This window comes from Vipera ursinii, assembly GCF_947247035.1.
Source record: "Vipera ursinii genome assembly, chromosome: 2".
NCBI classification, from domain to species: domain Eukaryota; kingdom Metazoa; phylum Chordata; class Lepidosauria; order Squamata; family Viperidae; genus Vipera; species Vipera ursinii.
In genome coordinates, this window is record NC_139513.1 from 2581665 (window position 1) to 2603375 (window position 21711).

At 43.1% G+C, this 21711-nt stretch overlaps 1 protein-coding gene across 2 annotated transcripts; it reads left to right on the forward strand.

Annotated features, from left to right (window-relative positions):
* Window positions 1-5460: 5460 nt before the first annotated feature.
* Window positions 5461-21448, forward strand: LOC310634121 (uncharacterized protein). Of its 2 annotated transcripts, none has more exons than XM_083352190.1 (5): window positions 5461-6072; window positions 7456-7570; window positions 7678-7745; window positions 13849-13978; window positions 19131-21448. In XM_083352190.1, exons 1-5 carry the CDS (start codon window positions 5665-5667, stop codon window positions 20999-21001), a joined length of 2592 nt encoding a protein of 863 aa, XP_083208316.1. In that variant the 5' UTR covers window positions 5461-5664; the 3' UTR covers window positions 21002-21448. The 2 variants fall into 2 exon arrangements, with proteins under 2 accessions (XP_083208316.1, XP_083208317.1); XM_083352191.1 differs by having other exon boundaries at window positions 5462-6072; window positions 19134-21448.
* Window positions 21449-21711: the final 263 nt, after the last annotated feature.

The window sequence follows — 21711 nt, forward strand, 5'->3', positions numbered from 1 at the left end:
TGCAACGTTTGCAGAGATCCTTGTGTGTGGAGCCATGTACGCTCACGATGCTTGCACTATTGGGGCTGTGAATACTCACGTGAGTGGGGCCACAAATGTCTGCGGCACTCACACAAATGCAGCCACAAATGCCCAGGATGACGCTCAGATGAGTGGGGCTGCAAATGCCCATGGCAAGGCTCATACAAGTGGGGCCACGAATACCCATCACACAGCAATCGTCATGCAACCGGGGCTGTGCGAAAGCAGGAAGATGCACACACCAACTAGCCCATGGGTCGGCAACCTGCGGCTGCGGAGCCGCATGCGGCTCTTTCAACTGTCTCCTGCGGCTCCCAGTCCTCCGCCATGTGCAGTCCAAAAAAAAAAGTGGGACTAAAAAAGTTCAATCAATTCAAACTTCTCATGGAAAAGAAAAACTTGTGAAGTTTGAATTGATTGAAGTTCTTTGGCTTGTGGGACTGCCCACGAACCACTTCTTCGGACTGCACATGGCGGCAGCGAAGGAAGAGACGGGAGGAGTGCTAGAAAGGTGAGTGGGGTTCTTTTCCTCTCTCTCTCTCTCTCTCTCTCTCTCTCTCTCTGCTCACAGCCACCTGTGTGCGCGGCTGGCTTTTTAAAAAGCATTTTTCCTTAAGAACCTGGGTAACAGCCTTGGTGGAGCAGTGGGCTAATGCCTCCTTAAGTAACACCAGCTGCCTGCAATTAGTGCAGGTTCGCATCCCACCAGGCTCAAGGTTGACTCAGCCTTCCGAGGTAGGTAAAATGAGGACCCAGATTGTTGGGGGCAATTAAGCTGACTTTGTAATAATGCTTGGGGTGTGTGTGAAAGCCCTAATAAGCACGCATATACATAGAATGAAGGCTACTGCTAAGCTTGTAAGCCGCCCTGAGTCTTCGGAGAAGGGCGGGATAAAAATGGAATTAAAATTAAAAAATTAAGGAGGCACAGGTTGGGCTGCCAGCCCAAGGACTCGGGTAGGCAACCTTGGCTGTTTTATGACTCCTGGCTTAAACTTCCAGAATTCCTGAGCCAGCCATGCAGAGGAGAAATGGAGAGGTTTCCATGCTGCGCTGTGCTGCTCGCTCATGTTCATCTGCCTTATTGAGAGCTGCCCTGCTGCTGCACAGCCATGCCTGAGCTATGTCCTGCTGCTGCCTCCCAGACTCCACCTTTGCCACTGGGTAAAGCAGCGGTGGAGCGCTCTGTCATGGATGGGAAGCAGCAGTGGCAGTGGAGTGCTCCGTTGGGTAGGGGGAAGTAGTGGAGGCTGTGTGTTTGTGTGTGTGTGTGTGTGTGTGTACAGACATATGGACTGGTCTGGCGGATAGGCAGATGGATGGGTGGACAGGCAGACGGATGGACAGATGGACGGATGGGCAGACGGACAGATGAGTGGACAGATGGCAGATGGACTGGCAGGCAGATGCATGGATGGACAGACGAGAGGACGGATGGGCAGATGGACTGGCGAACGGGCAGATGGGCGGGTGGGCAGTTGGGTGGATGGTCAGAATGACAAGCAGACAGCATTTTGGGTTTGCTGCATGGGGAAAAGTTAAGTTTGACTTTTTATTTAATAAATATGAGGAGGACTCAAATGGACATTGAGTATTTTATTTGAAAGTAACCTTCGAAAGTAACCTTATGGAGAGAGGTTCGCAACATTGCACAAGAGGTAGCAACTAAAACCATCCCAAAGGAAAAGTAATACAAGAAAGCAAAATGGCTGTCTGAGGAAGCTTTGAAAATAGCTGAGGAAAGGACAGAAGCGAAAGGCAAGGGAGAAAAAGAAAGATATGCCCAATTGAATGGAGAATTCCAGAGAATAGCTAGAAGAGATAAGAATGCCTTCTTAAATGAACAGTGCAAAGAAATAGAAGAAAACAATAGAATAGGGAGGACCAGAGATCTTTTCAAGAAAATTGGAGAGATGAAGGGAACGTTTCATGCAAAGATGGGCATGATAAAGGACCAAAATGGCAGGGACCTAACAGAGGCAGAAGAGATTAAGAAGAAGTGTCAAAACTACACAGAAGAACTATACAAGAATGAGCTTAACATCCCAGATAACAACGATGGGGTGATCACTGAACCCGAGCCAGACATCCTAGAATGTGAAGTGAAGTGGGCCTTAGAAATGCTGAGCAACAACAAAGCTAGTGGAGGTGACAGTATTCCAGCTGAGCTATTCAAAATCTAAAAAGACTATGCAGTAAAAGCGCTACACTCAATTTGCCTGCAAATTTGGAAAACTCAATAGTGGCCACAGGATTGGAAAAGGTCAGTTTACATTCCAATTCCAAAGAAAGGCAATGCCAAAGAATGTTCAAACTATCGCACCATTGCACTCATTTCACATGCTAGTAAACTTATGCTTAAAATACTATAAGGTAGACTCCAGCAGTATATGGATCGAGAGCTAGCAGAAGTACAGGTAGGATTTCGAAGACGCAAATTGCCAATATACACTGGGTCATGGAGAAAGGTAGGGAGTTCCAGAAAAAAATCTACTTCTGCTTCATTAACTATGCTAAAGCCTTTGATTGTGTGGATCACAACAAATTGTGGCAAGTTCTTAAAGAGATGGGAGTACCAGACCATCTTATCTGTCTATTGAGAAACCTATATGCGGGTCAAGAAGCAACAGTGAGAACTGGACACGGAACCACTGATTGGTTCAAAATTGGGAAAGGAGTCCTTCAAGGCTGTATACTGTTGCCCTGCCTATTTAACTGATATGCAGAGCACATCATGAGAAAGGCAGAGCTAGATGAATTAAAAGTTTCACCAGGAGAAATATCAACAACCTGTGCAGATAATACCACTCTAATAACAGAAAGTGAAGAGGAACTAAAGAGCCTCTTGATGCGGGTGAAGAAGGAGAGTGCAAAAGTGGGCTTGAAACTCAACATTAAGAAAACCAAGATCATGGCATCCAGCCCTCTCAGTTCCTGGCAAATAGATGGGGAAGAAATGGAGGTAGTGACCGATTTTATTTTCCTGGGCTCCAAGATCACCGCAGATGGGGACTGTAGCCAAGAAATTAAAAGACGCGCCTGCAGAGGAAAGCTATGGCAAATCTAGACAGCACACTAAAAAGCAGAGACATCACCCTGCTAACAAAAGTGCTTATAGTCAAGGCCATGCTGTCCCTTTAAATCCAGCTTCCCGCCGAACGCTGTTCCCGCACGGAGCTGTCCAGGTCCGCGCCTCCTTATTAAGCTATCACACGTGTATGCTAGATTCGCACACACTACATAGACTGCACACTAAAAAGCAGAGACATCACCCTGCTAAGAAAAGTGCTTATAGTCAAGGCCATGATTTTCCCAGTTGCAATGTATGGCTGTGAAAGTTGGACCATAAGAAAAGCTGAGCGCCAAAGAATTGAGGCCTTTGAATTATGGTGCTGGAGAAGAATCCTGCGAGTCCCTTGGACTGCAAGGTGATCAAACCGGTCGGTCCTAGAGGAGATCAACCCCGACTGCTCTTTAGAAGGCTACATCCTGAAGCTGAACCTCAAATACTTTGGCCACCTAATGAGAAGGAAGGACTCACTGGAGAAGAGGCTAATGCTGGAAAAGGTTGCGAGCAAGAGAAGAAGGGGACGACAGAGAATGAGGTGGCTGGAGTAACTGAAGCACTAGGCATGAGCTTCAGTGGAGTCCAGAAGATGGTAGAGGACAGGAAGGCCTGGAGAAACATTGTCCATGGGGTCATGATGGGTCGGACACATCTTCACAAATAACAACAACATTTACTGCCTTAAGGAGAAATATTCTGACAAGGGAGAACAAACAACCAATGGAACAGCCTGCCTTCAGAAGTTGTGGGAGCGCCATCACTGGAAGCTTTCAAGAAAAGACTGGGCTGTCAGAAATGGTGTCAGGTCTCCAGTTTGTGTGTGTGTGTTGGGGGGGGGGGGGGTTTGGACCAGATGACCTACAAGGTACCTTCCAACTCTGTTATTCTATGTCTTATTCCATGTTTCGTCCTTTTGTCACAGCCTCTATTTAAAAAAAGAAAAGAAAGGGCAACAAGACGCTTTTGGAGAGGACACGACAGCCTCTCACGGAAAATGCAGCCTTTCTCCTCTCGTTACCTTGAGCACCTGCGTTGCACAAGGCATCCACCAGGGGGCTCCCTCTGCCAAACGATGGGAACACAGCTGGCTTTCCGGAGGAGGAGCAGAGAAGGAAATGACATCCCAGCTTCTCTAGGACGCTGCACTCTGTCCCCATCATCCTTTGCTGCAGGTAAAAAAGGGGGAGGGCTGCGGACATGTCTTGCAGGGGAGACAGCCAGATGTGGCCCTAAGGGAGGAGAAGGGGGGGGTCTCTCTTCCCATGCAAAGGGAGGCGGAGGGTCCTCGCCCTGGAGGAGGGAGGGACACATGCCAAGTCCTCATCCAAGTTCAGTCTTCTGAGTCCCAAGAGTGGGAGAGCCCAATCCCATGCTCCCCAGCAGCCCTTTCCATGCACTCAACAGGCCATGGGGGGGGAGGGGAAGCAGAGGACCAGAACAGCCTTGTTGCTCCCTCCCCGACGAAACTCAGGATTCCCAGGAAAGAGATGGGGACTGGGGAAGTCCTTCCCACCTGCTTTTTTGGGAACAGCTTTAGGTGGGGGGGGGGAAGGGGAGGAGAAGGAAGATTTGCCTTGCAAATCTTAAGCAAGAGATAAGAAAAGCCTTGCAAGACAGAAGATGCTCCATATTGGTGCGGATTCGCAGCAGGTGCTGGATGAGGCTGAAAAGAGCCAAATCCTTCACAATGATACCTGTCTTGGGAGGGGGAGTGAATCAGGACTGTATCTCCAGACCCTGTTTGGGGGTGAAGTTGGCTCCTCCCTTTGGCTGACCCTTTGGGGCTTCAGGGCATGTTGTGTGAACCTGCCTGCATGTAAGAGTCTGGCTTGGCTCTCCAAAAGTCAGTCTTGAACAAGGGTAATGGAGCATCCTAAGCCAGAGTCATGTTCTTGCATTTATTTTGAGGTGAACAGAGATGTTCTGGTTGACTGATTTGTTTGGAGTTTTCACATGTTGTGTGAACCCACTTGGAGATGAATGTAGGTTTAAGTTTTTAAAAAGCAAGACCTTCCTTGTGAAAAAAACCAGAAATAGAAAATGCTCCAAATACATTAATTCAGCATTCATAAAATAGAATAGAATAGAATAGAATAGAATAGAATGGAATGGAATGGAATAGAATAATAATAAAGTTGGAAGGGACCTTGGAGGTCATCTAGTCCAACCCCCTGGTCAGGCAGGAAACCCTATACCATGTCAGACAAATGATTGTCCAGTCTCTTCTTAAAAACTTCCATTGTTGGAGCATTCACAACTTCTGGAGGCAAGTCATTTTCTCCTTAGTTCTACATTGTTTCTCTCTTGGATTAGTTTAGGATTAGATTAGAAGAACTCCAGTGTCCCAATTTAATTATTCGATTTTGTTCTTAATTTATTTTATTTTCTATCTTAGAGAGATTTGTACTCATCATATAATTTTATAGATAAAAGTATCTCTCAGCTAAAGAGGGCTGAACGTCTAACTCTCACCACAGCTGCAGCAAGAGAAACAGTCCTTTGAATGAAAAGTTGCTTGGAGATTCACATAAAAGTCCTTGGACCCATTTGGAGTTGCGTTACAGGACAGAGAAAGAATGGAGACCCAACCTTTAGCAAGTGAGGGAACTGGAAAAGGCCTTTCAGCTGTTCAGCCTGGGAGCTGTGAGGAGACCTGGGCAAGAAGTGGGCAGAAGATGCTGGAAGAAGACACCATCATCCCTTCAGAGGTTCAGTCCTGGAACTTCAGGAGCGTCCAATATCAGGCTTCTGAGGATCCCCGAGGACTTTGCAGCCGACTCCATGACTTTTGTAATCGATGGTTCAAAGCAGAAAAGCACACCAAAGCCCAGATGCTGGACCTGGTTGTTCTGGAGCAGTTTCTGGCCCTTCTGCCCATTAAGATGGAGAACTGGGTGCGTGAGTGTGGAGCAGAGACTAGCTCCCAGGCGGTGGCCCTGGTGGAAGGCCTCCTCTTGAGCCAGGCAGGGGAGCAGAAGGAGCAGGTAAGAGACCTTCACTTTGGGAGCCCAGAAGGGGTTGACTGGAATAAAGAATGTGGTTGAATTCTTCACCCCTCCCTTCCAGAGTCCCAAAGGTGCTTTTTTCACGAGGCAACAGTATTTTCTTGTTTTTCATTGAAGATGTTTCTCCTCTTATCCAAGAAGCTTTTTCAGCTCTAATGGAATGGTGGGGAATGGAAGGATTTTTTTTTTAATTGAAAAGTTTTAACATACATTTTTTCTTTAAAACCCCCCCTCCCCCTCCCTTCACCCTCCCCCCTCCCTCTCCCCCCTCCCCCCCCCCGACTTCCCAGAGCTAAATACAAGGTATATATAAAAAAAACCAATCATAAACAATCATATACTAACAACTATAAACTCTAAAATCCATCACTCTCTAGCTTATATAAGATAAAACAAACCTTAGTAATATTAAATATATATATAAAAAAACTAAAAGAAAAAAAAAGAAGAAAAAAGAAAGAAGACTTATTCAAATGCTACATAAAACTTCTTAACCCTATACTTATTCTGGATAAACTCAATCCATTTTCTCCATTCCATAATATAGCGTTCTTGCGAGTGATCTTTCAAATAGGCCGAAATCTTCGCCATCTCTGCCAGGTCGGAAACCTTTAAAGTCCGGGAATGGAAGGATTTATATTCCTTTTAGAAAGCTGAACATTTGCATTCTTTTAGAGAGTCATTCAGGCCACTTGGAAGTTTATCTGTGTTCTCAGGGTCACCTGAGTGGGGCATATAGTTGTGGAGCCTTCTTGGAACTGCTGAAAGGACTGTGTTGTAGAGTGGAGATAGATGATGTTGAATAGCCCTCTCTCAATAGAGGGAGAGTGAGACAACATCATTTATTTCCCATCTACAACACAGTCCTTTCAGCAGTTCCAAGAAGGGTCTACACCCATTTGCACTACTCAGCTGTCCCTGAGACACAGATAAACTTCCAAGTGGCCTCAGCGTTTCTAAAACAATGAAAATGACCAGCTGCCTGCAAGGAATATAAATCCTTCCATTGTGCACCATCCACTCACAGCTGAAGACATTTCTTGGATGAGAAGCAAAATGTCTTCAAAGAGAAAAAATAGAAAGTCCAGTTGCCTCTTGAAAAAGCATCTTTGGAACAACCATGACCTGAATGACTGAGAATCTCCATAGACATCTCCCTACCAGGTTTCTGGAATTCATAATATGTGAGGATGTTTCACTAATTCTTGTAGGATATTGTTTCATTACCTGTTATAAAAAATGATGACAGACATTCCTTTCTTATTTTCCAGCCTCACTGGTGAACATTGGAGACTTTCAAGAATCCACTTTGTGTTGTCTGATGTCCACTAATTCTTCTTTTCTCCTGTCTCCTATTTCAAGTCCTTCACAAACGACATCAGAGATTCTGAGAGAAAAAGGAATCCATCAAATTCTCCTCAGGAGTTGTTTTTGAGGAGCATTTCTCTGGAAGATCCAAGTCTGGACTCCTTGGGAGGTAATCAGAGGTCCTCAGTTCTCCAGAAGGTCCCAAACTCCTCTTCTGTAAAATGTCTCTTCCTATGTTATTAATTATGCTTTTTAAAATTCTGTTTTTCCTCACAGGGAAGACTACAGTGGAGTTGTCTGCTCTCTATGGTGCAGCTGAGACAGTAGCTGAACCTGCAACTCCAGTAAGAGAAGCAAATTCACTAATAGAATAGAATAACAGAGTTGGAAGGGACCTTCTTCGTCTATGTCAGGGGTAGGGAACCTTGGCACTTTTATGACTTCTGGACTTCAATTCCCAGAATTCCTGAGTTTGCTTGGCTGGCTCAGGAATTCTGGGTATTGAAGTCCACAAGTTATAAAAGAACCAAGGTTCCCTACCCGTGGTCTAGGCCAACCCCCGCCCAAGCAGGAGACCCTATACAATTTCTGACAGATGGCAGTCCAGTCTCTTCTTCAAAGCCTCCAGTGATGAAGCTCCCACAACCTCTGAAGCCAAACTGTTCCATTGATTGATTGTTCCTTCTTTCTAGGTTGAATCTCTCCTTGATCAGTTTCCATCTGTTATTCCTTGTCTGGCTTTCAGGTGTGTTGGAGAATAGGTTGATAACCTCCTCTCTGTGACAGCCCCTCAAATATTGTAACACTGCTGTCATGTCACCCCTGGTCCTTCTCTTCACTAGACTAGCCATGCCCAGTTCCTGTAACCGTTCTTCATACGTTTGCGCCTCCAGTCCCCTAATCATCTTTGTTGCTCTTCTCTGAACTCTCTCCAGAGTCTCAATGTCTTTTTTATACTATGGTGACCAAAACTGGATGCAGTATTCTAGGTGTGGTTTTACTAAAGGCTTACTTATTAGCTTCAAATTCTCCCTTTCCTTCAGGAAGTCACAGTGGTATACAGAGCACTCTTTCCTTCCATTCTCGAAGAAAAATGCAGAGAAGAGCAACAAAGATGATCAGAGGTTTGGAGGCTAAACTGTACAATGGATGGTTGTGGAAACTAGATATGTCTAGTCTAGCAAAGAAAAAGATTGGGGTGACATGACAGCAGTTTCCCAATACTTGAGGGGCAGTCACAGCGAAGAGGGGATCAAGCCGTTCTCTAAAGCAACTGAGAGCAAGACCCAAAGTAGCAAATGGAAGATTATCAAGGAGAGAAGCAACCTAGAACTAAGGAGGAATTTCCTGACGGTGAGAACAATTAATCATTGGAACGGCTTGCCTCCAGAAGCTGTGGATGCTCCATCAGTGGAAGTTTTCAAGAAGAGATTAAACAAATATTTCTCCAGAATGGTATAGGGCCTCCTGCTTGAGCAGAGGGTTGGAATAGAGGACCTCCAAGGCTCCTTCCATCTCTGATACTCTATGATTCTATAATTCTTTCTTCTTCTGGCTTGGATATTTTTGTAGTCCTGAGCAACGTGGTATGGGGAATAGAAGATTCAAGTTGCTCTCAGTCACCTTAGCTCCCTCTGAGGTCTATTGTTTGGATACAATGGATTGTAAAATCTACCTTGAGATTTATATTAAGAAAACTTTTTTTTAAGACCAGTACTTAACTCCCCCTTTTTCTGGATACTTTTCCTACTATTAGTTTACACACGCTAACTTCTTAAAGAGTCCTTCAAGAGATGGGAATATCACATGGGCAGCAAGTGCTAAACTGCACCTGTTCGTTTTGTAATTTTTTGACTTGGAATTGTGCAAGATTGTTCAAAAATACATAAATACTCAAAAAGCGCAGTACCATTTTTAGAAAGCCTTGTCTACAACCAGTGAAAAGATTAAAAGATAAGGCAGAAGATTACAATCCAGTGAAGATAGCCAAATAGAAAAATCTCTTAAGTAAAAATTGTCATGCATGTAATCAAAGAACTTTTGGCTTGCAAAATAATTTCTAATCCTCTGATTTGTGTCGGGATTTGGAGACCAAACTATCCTGCTTTGTAAAATTTCCTTCAATCCCAAGAATTTTTCTCTGCTTTCTCATCCCCACTTCAGCCAATGACTCAGATAGAGATATATGGATGGATGGATGGATGGATGGATGGATAGATAGATAGATAGATGATAGTTATATGATAGATAGATTATAGAGAAATAGATAATATAGATAGAAAGATAGGTTGATAGATAATAGTTATATGATAGATGATAGAGATGATAGTTTAGATAGGTGGATAGGTAGATAATAGTTATAGATGATAGAGAAATGATAGAGCATGATAGATATAGATGGTGTACATATATATATACATACATACTGTACATACATATATATGTATTGTCATCTCTCTCTCTCATATATGAACTGTCCGGTGTGACTACAGCCTGTTCGATGGCCTTTGAGATAAGGCTGAAAACAGGAAATAAAGATTTGCCCCATGTTTGGGACCTAGCAAGGTAATCTAAGAGTTAACATATGACATATATATGTATGTATGTATGTATGTATGTATGTATATCTTTGGTCATTCGGGTTTTTTCCCACGTAGAATTGAAGGTGTAAGAGCAACGTTTCGACGAAATCTCATCCGTCATCCTCAGGCTGGTGGCTTCAGCTTCGTTCTGGGAGAAGTGTGTGGTAGTGGCTGTTTGTTCCTCTTTTTTAAACTGCCAGAGGGGGTGTGTTCTGTGGGTGGAGGTGTGCTCTGATTGGGTGGGGGGTAGCTGTTCTGATTGGGTGGGGGTGTGTTTTGAGTGGGGGCTGTGTTCTGATTGGGTGGGGGTGTGTTTGGAGTGGATGGGCTGGTCTCAGCTGCCAGCCTTAGACCTGAACTGGTGAGTTGTGCTGCTTTTGTTCGGCTCTGTGTTTGTGGTGGTGCCATGTTTTTATAGTGGGTGTCAGTTTGCTTATTGTGTGGTTTGGAGGGGTTTAAAGTGGCTGATGTTGCAGCTGTAGTTAGGTTTCTGTTTTGTGGTTGTGTGGTGGTGATGTCATGTGATGTTATCATGAGTTTGGGTCTGGTATCATTCTTAGTGGTTGGGACTCATCTGTTAATCAAGGCGAGTTTCCAAATGGCTGGTAGGCGAGAGGTATCATCTCGTTTGTTCATGCTGTGGGGGCGTTTTTCTATCTCAATGGCTTCTCTGATTATTCTGCTGTTAAAATGTTCAATTTTGGTGATAGTTTTGGTTTTTTTTAAATCAATTTCATGTCCCGTGGCTTTAAAGTGTTGGAACAGGGATGAAGTTTGTTCTCCCTTTCTGAGTGAGTTCCTGTGTTCTTCAATGCGTGCACTTATTCTTCTGTTGGTCTATCCGATGTATGTGGTGGGGCAGGTGGTGCATGGGATTTCGTATACTCCTTGATTTTCTAACCCAATTATGTCTTTCGGGTTTCTTAGGATGGTGGATATTTTTCTGTCTGTGTAGAATGCTGTTTTGATGTTGTGTTTTTGGAGGATCTTACTGATTCTGTCTGTGGTCCCTTTTAAGTATGGGAGGAGGGCTTTGCCATTTTCTTGTTCTCTGTCTTGGGTTTTTGTGGGTGTCTCTCTTCGGATTAAATTGGTAATCATGTTTCTTTGGAATCCATTGGCTGTTAGTACATTAGTGAGAGTGTGTAGTTCGGTTTTTAGGTGTTGTTCGTCAGCTAGGTGTTTTGTTCTGGAGATGAGTGTCTTGGCTACGGAGTGGATCTGTGCTGGGTGGTGGTGTGAGAGTGCGTTCAGATAGCGGTTTGTGTGTGTTTTTTTATGGTAGATAGTGTGTCCTAGGGAGCCGTTGGATTTCTTGTAGACTAAGACATCAAGGAAGGGAAGTTGATTGTTAGCTTCTGTTTCCATGGTGAATTGTATTTTTGGGTGTAGGCTGTTGAGGTGTGTGAGGAAGTCATCCAGTTTTTCTTTGCCGTGTGGCCAGATTACGAAGGTGTCATCTACGTATCTGAGCCAGAGTTTGGGTTTGTGGTTGGATTTTTCTAGAGCGAGGGTTTCAAAGTGTTCCATGTAGAGGTTTGCAATGACAGGTGAAAGGGGTGATCCCATGGGTGCTCCTTCCATTTGTTTGTATCTTTGTCCATTGTAGACGAAGTATGTGTTTGATAGGCAGTGGTTGGTCAGATCTAGGATGTGTTTTGGGGGGTTGTATTTATTTCGGATAGCTGTCAAGGCTTCTTTGATTGGCACTTGGGTGAAGAGGGATACAACATCAAAGCTCACAAGTAGGTCACAGGGTTGTAAGTTTAGTTTACTTATGATCTCTATGAATTGGAATGAGTTTTGTACGTGTGAGGTGATGGAATTTGTGTAAGGCTGTAGTTGTTTGGCAAGAAATTTGGCTAGATTTTGTAGAGGTGAGCCTATGGAGCTGACTATGGGTCTGAGTGGGGTTCCTTCTTAGAGATAAATAGGTAGAGAGATAGATGGATATATATACATAGATATATGTTTAATAAGTTTAAAAACTGGAATCCCGGGTGCAGACATTTGAAGTTATTAAAAATAAAAACGATGATCTCTGGAATATAGGAGAAAATTCTTCTTTATTGCTGAGCTTTCGTCAACAAGCTGTTGACATCATCAGAGCAACGGCTGAACGGTAAGGTAGTCAGTACATACATTTGTATGGCAGTTATAACGTTCAAATTGTGGAATGTGGGTGTGGCCTGGGTGTGGCCTATTCGTGACAAGCTCGCTCGTGTATAATCACAGTGGTTCTGGCTTTGCTGGAAAAGGCTGGTCTCTGGTTGATTTTTAAAAGTCATGCCTAGCAGCTACTTGGCACATAGCAGCTGTTAGGCGCGTAAGTCTCGTCGCGCCGCCTGTAGTCATGCGCTGGCTGACAGGCTCTTCATTCGAAGTAGAGTCAAGGAAGTCGTCTCGTTCCCTTGCGTGCGGTCATCGCAGGCTTGATTCTGCTGAGGAAGGGAGCAGATGTCCTCGTGGAGTGTGTAAGCAATTCGCTCTCCTTCGTGTTTCTTTGCCTGGTTGCTGTAAAATCGGCTCTGTTGTGTGGTTTGACTTGTCGGATCTTAAGACTCTTTTAGTGTGTGGTTGTTGTGTGTCTTGTTTTGCACGGTTGTTTTGAATGAAAGTAAGTGTTGTGGTTGTCAGTTGTGAGTGATTTTGTGGGATGTTTGATCTGGCTTGTTATTTTTTGTTTTGTGCACGGTGGGACAGATTTCAGTTTTGATCGTGGTCTCAATATTCTGTTGTTGTTTGGGTGTTGTGTGTGTTTGTTTTGTTGTGTGTGGTTATGTGTGGTTATTTAGTGAAGTTGCAAGATTTGCGTCTTGGGTGTTGTGATCAAAAGTGGTGTTGTCTTTATGTGTAGAAGTGTCGGATGGTGTGTTGGTTATGCAAGTTATCATTGTTGTGTTAGAATTTTGTCTGCTGTTTAGTTCAATTGGAATGGATTGTGTTATAATAATCTCATCTGTTGTGTTGATATGGTGTTTGACAGGTGGGTGGAGTGGTGTGTTTGTGTCTTTGTTGATTGTATTTAAGGGTTTGGATGTTTTGTGTTGTTGTAAATGCCTTCTCAGAGTTTGGTATGGTGATAATAATTCAATATGTCTATTAATTGAATTATCAGACAACCAAGCCTTTTTCAATAGACGGCCACTTTTAGTGGGGTCTTGAGAGATGACTATAGTTCCTTTGAAATCAAAGGTATGGCCATGTTCCGCTATATGGGCCCAGACTTGGGAGCGTTGTTCTTGTCTTTTAACTGCTAGAATATGTTCATGTATCCTGGTGTTTAGTCTTAAATACAATCACGAGCGAGCTTATCACGAACAGGCCACACCCACATTCCACAATTTGAATATTATAACTGCCATACAAGTGTATGTACTGACTCCCTTATCATTCAGCCCTTGCTCTGATGATGTCAACAGCTTGTTGACGAAAGCTCAGCAATAAAGAAGAATTTTCTCTTATATCCCGCAGTTCATCATTTTTATTTTTACTAACTTCAAATAGATATAGATATAGATATAGATATAGATATATAAAGTGAGGGAGGGAGTGTGTGTGTGTGTGTGAGAGAGAGAGAGAGAGAGAGAGGGAGAGAGAGAGAGAGATGGTGGGTCCATAAGGAAACTACAATTACTTTCACTGAATGGCACTGAATGTCTTGCCACGTCAATCATTGATTAAGCTTGCCTGAACTATTTCTTCACTCAGAGGCTTTTGATCTGTTTTTATCATCTAAACCTTGGATCCTACCAAGCACAGCCATTCAATTTAGTGCATATCTTTGCTTTGGGAATTTGTACGTAATGGGATAGACCTTACAAATCATCCTTGACCTTTTTCTGTTCTTTGTTTCCCTCTTCAGGAGGGTCTTCTGTCCTTTGAGGAGGTGGCCTTGTATTTCTCCAAGGAGGAGTGGTCTCAGCTGGATTCTGACCAAAAAGCACTCTATTGGGAAGTCATGCTGGAAAATTATAGGAATGTGGCATCTCTGGGTAAGCAACTTTGATACTCGCGTGTCAAAGAGTTTAGTAATTAAATGCCACCTGCTGTTTCTTATTAAAAGGTCTCCAAAGAGATGTCATCTCTTGGGAAGAAGCAGGAAGAGACCTAGCCTTTTTCTATTCCAAGGAAGTTATCAATCTATCTATCTCCATCTATCCATCCATCCATCTATTTACCTTTCATGTTTCTAGGCCATCCGTCTCCCTCAGCATTCTTAAAGCCACCCAGAGTCACCCTATTGGGAAGGTGGGGTAACACATATAAATTTAATAAATTAATAAACTACTACCCCTTTATGGATTACTGGCTTGTTGCAACAAAGGGGCTTTGTAACTCAATGAAGCTATGAGCTATGCCATGCAGGACCACCCAAGAGAGACAGGTTATAGCAGAGAGTTCTGACAAAATGTCATCCACTGGAGAAGGAAATGGCAACCCACTTCAGTATCTCTGCCATGAAAACCCCATGGAGAATACCAAAAGGCAAAAAGATATGACGCTGGAAGATGAGCCCCTCAGGTCAGAAGGTGTCCAATATGCTACTGGGGAAGAGCAGAGAGCTAGTGCTAGTAGCGCCAGAAAGAATGAAGCGACTGGGCCAAAGATAAAAGGACGCTCAGCTATGAATGTATCTGGTGGTGAAAGGAAAGTCCGATGCTGTAAAGATCTATTCTCCATAGGAGCCTGGAATGTAAGATCCATGAATCAAGGCAAGCTGGACGTGATCAAACAAGAGATGACAAGACTGAACATCAACATCTTAGGAATCAGCAAACTAAAATGGACAGGAATGGGTAAATTTAATTCTGAGGATCATCAGGTATACTACTGCGGACAAGAATTCCTCAGAAGAAATGGAGTAGCCTTCATAGACAATAAAAGAGTAGAAAAAGCAATACTGGGATACAATCCCCAAAATGACAGAATGTTCTCAGTGTGAATCCAAGGCAAATCATTCAATATCTGCAGCCAAAGATGGAGAAGCTCTATACAGTCAGTAAAAACAAGACCAAGAGCTGACTGTGGCTCAGATCATGAGCTTCTCATTGTAAAATTTAGGCTTAAATTGAAGAAAGTAAGGAAAAGCACTAGGCCAAACAGATATGAACTAAATCATATCCGTGATGAATACACAGTAGAGGTGACAAATAGATTTAAGGAATTAGATCTGATGTGAAGTGAAATCAGCCTTAGGAAAAGCTGAGCTATTCAAAATCTTGAAAGGTAGTGCAGTAAAAGTGCTACACTCAATTTGACAGGAAATTTGGAAAATTCAACAGTGGCCACAGGATTGGAAAAGGTCAGTTTACATTCCAATTCCAAAGAAAGGCAATGCCAAAGAATGTTCATACTATCGCACCATTGCACTCATTTCACATGCTAGTAAAGTTATGCTTAAAATACTATAAACTAGACTCCAGCAGTATGTGGATCGAGAACTTCCAGAAATACAGGCAGGATTTCAAAGAGGCAGAGGAACTAGAGATCAAATTGCCAACGTACGCTGGATCATGGAGAAAGGTAGGGAGTTCCAGAAAAACATCTACTTCTGCTTCATTGACTATGCTAAAGCCTTTGATTGTGTGGATCACAACAAATTGTGGCAAGTTCTTAAAGAGATAGTACCAGACCATTTTATTTGTCTCTTGAGAAACTTATAAGCGGACCAAGAAGCAACAGTGAGAACTGGACACGGAACCATTGATTGGTTCAAAATTGGGAAAGGAGTCCTTCAAGGCTGTATACTGTCGCCCTGCCTATTTCACTTATATGAAGAGCACATCATGAGAAAGGCAGGGTTAGATGAATTAAAAGTTTCACTGGGAGAAATATCAACAACCTGTGCAGATAATACCATTCCAATGGCAGAAAGTGAAGAGGAACTAAAGAGGCTCTTGATGCGGGTGAAGAAGGAGAGTGCAAAACTGAAACTCAACATTAAGGAAACCAAGATCATGGCATCCAGCCCTCTCAGTTCCTGGCAAATAGATGGGGAAGAAATAGAGGTAGTGACAGTTTTCATTTTTCTGGGCTCCAAGATCACCGCAGATGGGGACTGCAGCCAAGAAATTAAAAGACGCTTGCACCTGAGGAGGAAAGCTATGGCAAATCTAGACAGCACACTAAAAAGCAGAGACATCACCCTGCCAACGAAAGTGCCTATAGTCAAAGCCATGGTTTTCCCAGGTGCAATGTATGGCAGTGAACGTTGGTCCATAAGAAAGGCTGAGCGCCAAAGAATCGAGGCCTTTGAAATATGGTGCTGGAGAAGAATCCTGCGAGTCCCTTAGACTGCAAGGTGTTATCAACCCTGACTGCTCTTCAGAAGGCCACATCCTGAAGCTGAAACTCAAATACTTTGGCCACCTAATGAGAAGGAAGGACTCAGTGGAGAAGAGCCTAATGCTGTGAAACAATGAGAGCAATAGAAGAAGAGGACAACAGAGAATGAAGTGGCTGGATGGAGTCACTGAAACAGTAGGTGTAAGCTTAAATGGACCCCAGAAGATGGTAGAGGACAGGAAGGACTAGAGGAACATTGTCCATGGGGCTGCAATGCTTCAGACACAACTTGCAACTAACAACAACAACAACAACAAATAAACTACTAAGGAAACATTTCAGTGCATAAAAATATTGAATATCTATCAATGGCGCTCTGCTTAGATGGATCCTGTGCCAATTCACATCTTGTGATTTTTTTTCTCATTTGTATTTAAACATTTTTTATTTTATTTATCAAATTTGTATAGCCACTTATTTCACCAAAAGCGACTCTGGGTAATACACAGCAAAAATCCCCAGGCTTAAAAACAACAAATACCAAAAAAAAAAAGCCAGGACAAAGAGTGCATAAGAATGGCCACCTCTACAGGGGGGCCTTCTAAGCATAATCACGGCTTTCCTGGGAGCCCCAGACATGATGCCCTAACCTGGGCTTTCCTTGAGGGCTTTCTAGATTATCAGAAGGATGGAACTACAGGTAGTCCTTGACTTATGATCACAACTGAGCCCAACATTTGTGTTACTAACCAAGAGGGTTGTTAAATGACCTTTGGCTCATTCTATGACATTTTCCCTCACAGTTGCTAAGGGAATCACTTGTCAACATCCAGCTCAAGGATCCAAATAAAAATCCAGATTAATTCCGTTTCCAAAAATCTTACAGTTATATTGAATACACGGCATGGTAATGTTGAAGCAAAAGTAACTCTGAGATTCCCAGACACCAGTTCATAGAATTAAACGATAATGTCTCCAGCCAAACCCTCTCCCTCTCTCTCTCTCTCTCTCTCTCTCTCTCTCTCTCTCTCTCTCTCTCTCTCTCTCACCATGTGATTTTGGGATGAGTAAATGGGAAATATTCAGGACAGAAAGAAAATGGCCAAGTTTCAAATTGGATTTATTTCTTGTGGGTTTCTGCTGGTTATTGACCACTCCCCCCCCCAATTTTCCAATAAATGTTAGGTTTTCTCCTAAAACCTCCCTAAATGTGTCCTCTGATGTTTCCTTAACTGCTCTTTATTTGAATGGTTTTTCTATCTGTAATGATGGCATTTGGAAGTCCTAATAGTGTTACAGGGATTTGGCTATTAGAGAATTGGGCTCTCTGATGGGACAGGTTCTCAAGTAATGGGACCTTCCACTCCAGGGGTTCTTCCCACCCACCCACCCACCCCCAACTTTCTCCAAAGCTTCCTTTTGTAAGTTCTGCCCGGAAAATGCAGAGGCATCTAAGGATGAATGAACATACCCCGTCTGAGTACTATTTTTTTTCAGTGCAGGGCTCCCTCCTTGAGATGAGTTCCCAGGTTCAAATCCACCAGCATGTCCAGATTGAAATTAAACCAATGCACACATGCAAATGGGGCCACGTGGACAGAAACCACTCACAGCAATGCTAAAGTCCATGTGATGCTCACGATGATGTTACCACCCATGCTACATGGTGACACTAAGGCCCACGTGACGCTCACGGTGACTCTAGCGCCTGCATGATGCTCATGGCAACACTAGCACCCCAGCAATGCTCATGGCAACGCTAACATGAGTGGGAGGGTGGGTGTGCATACACACACACATGCACACTGGCAAGCCACTCATGTGGCTCAGTGGCCGACAGACATGGCCCGGTAGTGGTCCGTGGCCCAAAGGCTGGGGACCCCTGGTCTACATGATTGTAATAACTGAGAATATTTGCACCTCATGGTTGAAATGAGGGATCCTTGGTGCTTTCTGAGCTTGATTGTTTTCTTACAGATGTTTCATTACCCAATCTGGGTAACATCATCAGTGCCAATAAAGGATGAGAACAAACCCTATTCCTTACTAGCACAGATGATGTTATCTAGTTTGGGTAAAGAAACATCTGCAAGAAAACAAGTAAGCTCAGAGAGCAGAACCCCTCAGGTTTTTCATTCTGCAGCATGGAGGACAAGAGAGACCCCAACATCAGGTCTTATATCAACCCAATTGTAAGGAGCTGCCTCAGCTAAGCCACCTAATAAAGCAGAACTCTTGAAACAGACATTGTCTCAAAAGGAACTTTTATAAGGGGCTAGTGACAGTAGGGAAAACAAGACGAGGTCTGAGGAAAAACCTGTGGAAGCAATATAATAAAAGCATTATTCAATACTCCTCCCCCCAGAGTCCAGTGTTCATTTGAATTCCAGCCAGTCCACAGGTGGAATAGTGTTTTAACTGGCTTCTTTGACACATTCTTTCAAGGTCTCTTTCACTTTAATTTGCTTCTGGCTCCAAGCGCAACCATCTCTCAGATAAGGGTGATAAATTCCATCCCCTGGGGGAAGGGCACCATAGCAGGACAGTGCAAAGTATCCCCAAGTCATCCCCCCTCCCAACAGAATGGCAGGCCACAAAGAAAAGTTACAGATTCAGGAATAGGCATAAGGAAACAATAATATTCTTTGGGGACCTGAAACTGATAACAGGCATCACCCCATGTTTTGAACATACCCTGATAGACACAGGCAGAAGAATCACACAAAGAGCTAAAAGGAAGAGGTTTTGAGAGGGTGGGGGCATAATTAATGTTCAAATAAGAGATGCAACAAGGAGGGGGCTTGATGCTGTTTGCATCTCACTTTATGTCAACTTTTCTTCTTTTTTTCCTGCTCCAAGCAGGTGATGAATGGGAGAGGATGGATTCTGGCCAAGAATCGGCAGCAGCATTTCAAAAAGGCAGAATGAAACACGCAGAGACATTTTTTGGAAAGCAAAGTTCTGAGGAAAAACAATTAAAGGGGGAGCTAGAGAAATGCTCTACTTTACCACATGTAGCTGTTATTGACTTCTCCAGCAAAGATGATCAGCCAGAAAAAGAGGCTTGGCCGGAGTGTGAAAAAATGCCTGCAGACGAATCAGGATTATGCGAGTGTTGCAGAAGCCACATAATAGAGAAACCAAATGAACATGAAAAAGATTTCCGAAGGACCTTCTCGGTTACTTTGCCACAGGGAATACATGGAGAGAAAGCATTTAAATGCCTGGATTGTGGAAAAACCTTCAGAGACTCAAATTATTTTACTTCCCATAAAAGGATACACACAGGAGAAAACCCGTACAAATGCAGGGTATGCGGAAAGAGCTTCAGTTTTCCGCAAAGCCTCACTTCCCATTTTAGGAGTCACACAGGCGAGAAACCATATGAATGTCCCAAGTGTGGAAAGACCTTCAGTCAAAAATATCAGTATACTGTACATAACCGAAACCACGCTGGACAGAAACCATATAAATGTACGGAGTGTGGAAAACAGTTCACTGTTTCAAGTTCCCTCATTTACCATAAAAGAATCCACACTGGAGAAAAACCATATGAATGCAAGGAATGCGGAAAGAGCTTCTATACTGCAAATAACCTTACTTCTGATGCAATGATTCACTTAGGGGAGAAACCATATAAATGCCAGGAGTGTGGAAAATACTTCACTCGTTCAAGTTCCCTCGCTCTCCATAAAAGAATACACATTGGGGAAAAACCATATAAATGCCAGGAATGTGGAAAAGGCTTCATTACTTCAAGTTCCCTCACTATCCATAAAAGAATCCACACTGGGGAAAAACCATATGAATGCCAGGAGTGTGGAAAATGCTTCCCTAGTTCAAGTAAACTTGCTCTCCATAAAAGAATCCACACGGGGGAAAAACCATATAAATGCCAGGAATGTGGAAAATGCTTCATTACTTCAAGTTCCCTCACTATGCATAAAAGAATCCACACTGGGGAAAAACCATATGAATGCCAGGAGTGTGGAAAATGCTTCGCTTATTCATGTACCCTCACTATCCATAAAAGAATCCACACTGGCGAAAAACCATATGAATGCAAGGAATGCGGAAAAAGCTTCCATACTGCAAATAAACTTACCTGTCATGCAAGGATTCATTTAGGGGAGAAAACATATAAATGCCAGGAGTGTGGAAAATGCTTCACTCGTTCAAGTTCCCTCGCTATCCATAAAAGAATCCACACTGGGGGAAAACCATATGAATGCAAGGAATGCGGAAAGAGCTTCCATATTGGAAATGAGCTTACCTCTCATGCAAGGATTCATGTAAAGGAAAAACCGTATGAATGCCAGGAATGTGGAAAATGCTTCACTAGTTCAAGTTCCCTTGTTGTCCATAAAAGAATCCACACTGGGGAAAAACCATATGAATGCCAAGAGTGTGGAAAATGCTTCACTAGTTCAAGTAACCTTGCTTTCCATAAAAGAATCCACACTGGGGAAAAACCATATAAATGCCAGGAGTGTGGAAAATGCTTCACTCAGTCATTTTCCCTCACTATCCATAAAAGAATCCACACTGGGGAAAAACCATATGAATGCCAGGAGTGTGGAAAATGCTTCACTACTTCAAGTTCCGTTGCTCTCCATAAAAGAATCCACAATGGGGAAAAACCACACAAATGCCAGGAATGTGGAAAATGTTTCACTCGTTCAAGTTCCCTCACTATCCATAAAAGAATCCACACCAGAAAAACCATATAAATGCCCAGAGTATGGAAACGGCTTCAGAATTTCAAGTTATCTTACTGCTCACAAAATGATCCATACCAGGGAGAAACCCTACAAATGCAAGAATTGTGCAAAAATCCTCCGACTAAAACATGATTATATTGTACATAACAGAATCCACACTGGGGAGAAACCGTATAAATGCTTGGAGTGTGGAAGATGTTTCACTACATCAAGTTCCCTCACTTCCCATAAATGGAACCACACTGGGAATAATTGTATAGTCCCTTTATGAGCACAGAAAAGAACTGTATAAACAAATTGTCAAAAATTTTGGATGCTTGAGCTATATATTACTGTGGAGAAATGAAATGTTAGGGAATGAAGGGAAGATAAGGAACGAATCTGAAGAGGGTGGAGAAAAATAACTACAATTGGTTTTCTTGAATAATGTTGAGCATTTGTTCATGTACAGCCCTGAATATAATCTTTTTTGGAAGACCCACTTTGCACCCTTCACTTTTTGTATCTCTAAATTTATTGGCCACTATAAGCACCTAACATAGTTACATAACGATGACTCTGACCTTTGACTCTGCTCTTTTTGCCCCTTAATTTACATCTCCATCATTGAATATTTATTAGAAGGGCTGTCAACAGTCATTTCTACAATAGTGGTGAATATCTGTAGCTTGGGTGTAGGATCAGGGTGAAGGTTTGTTCTCCGAGTTTGTGGGTTGGTT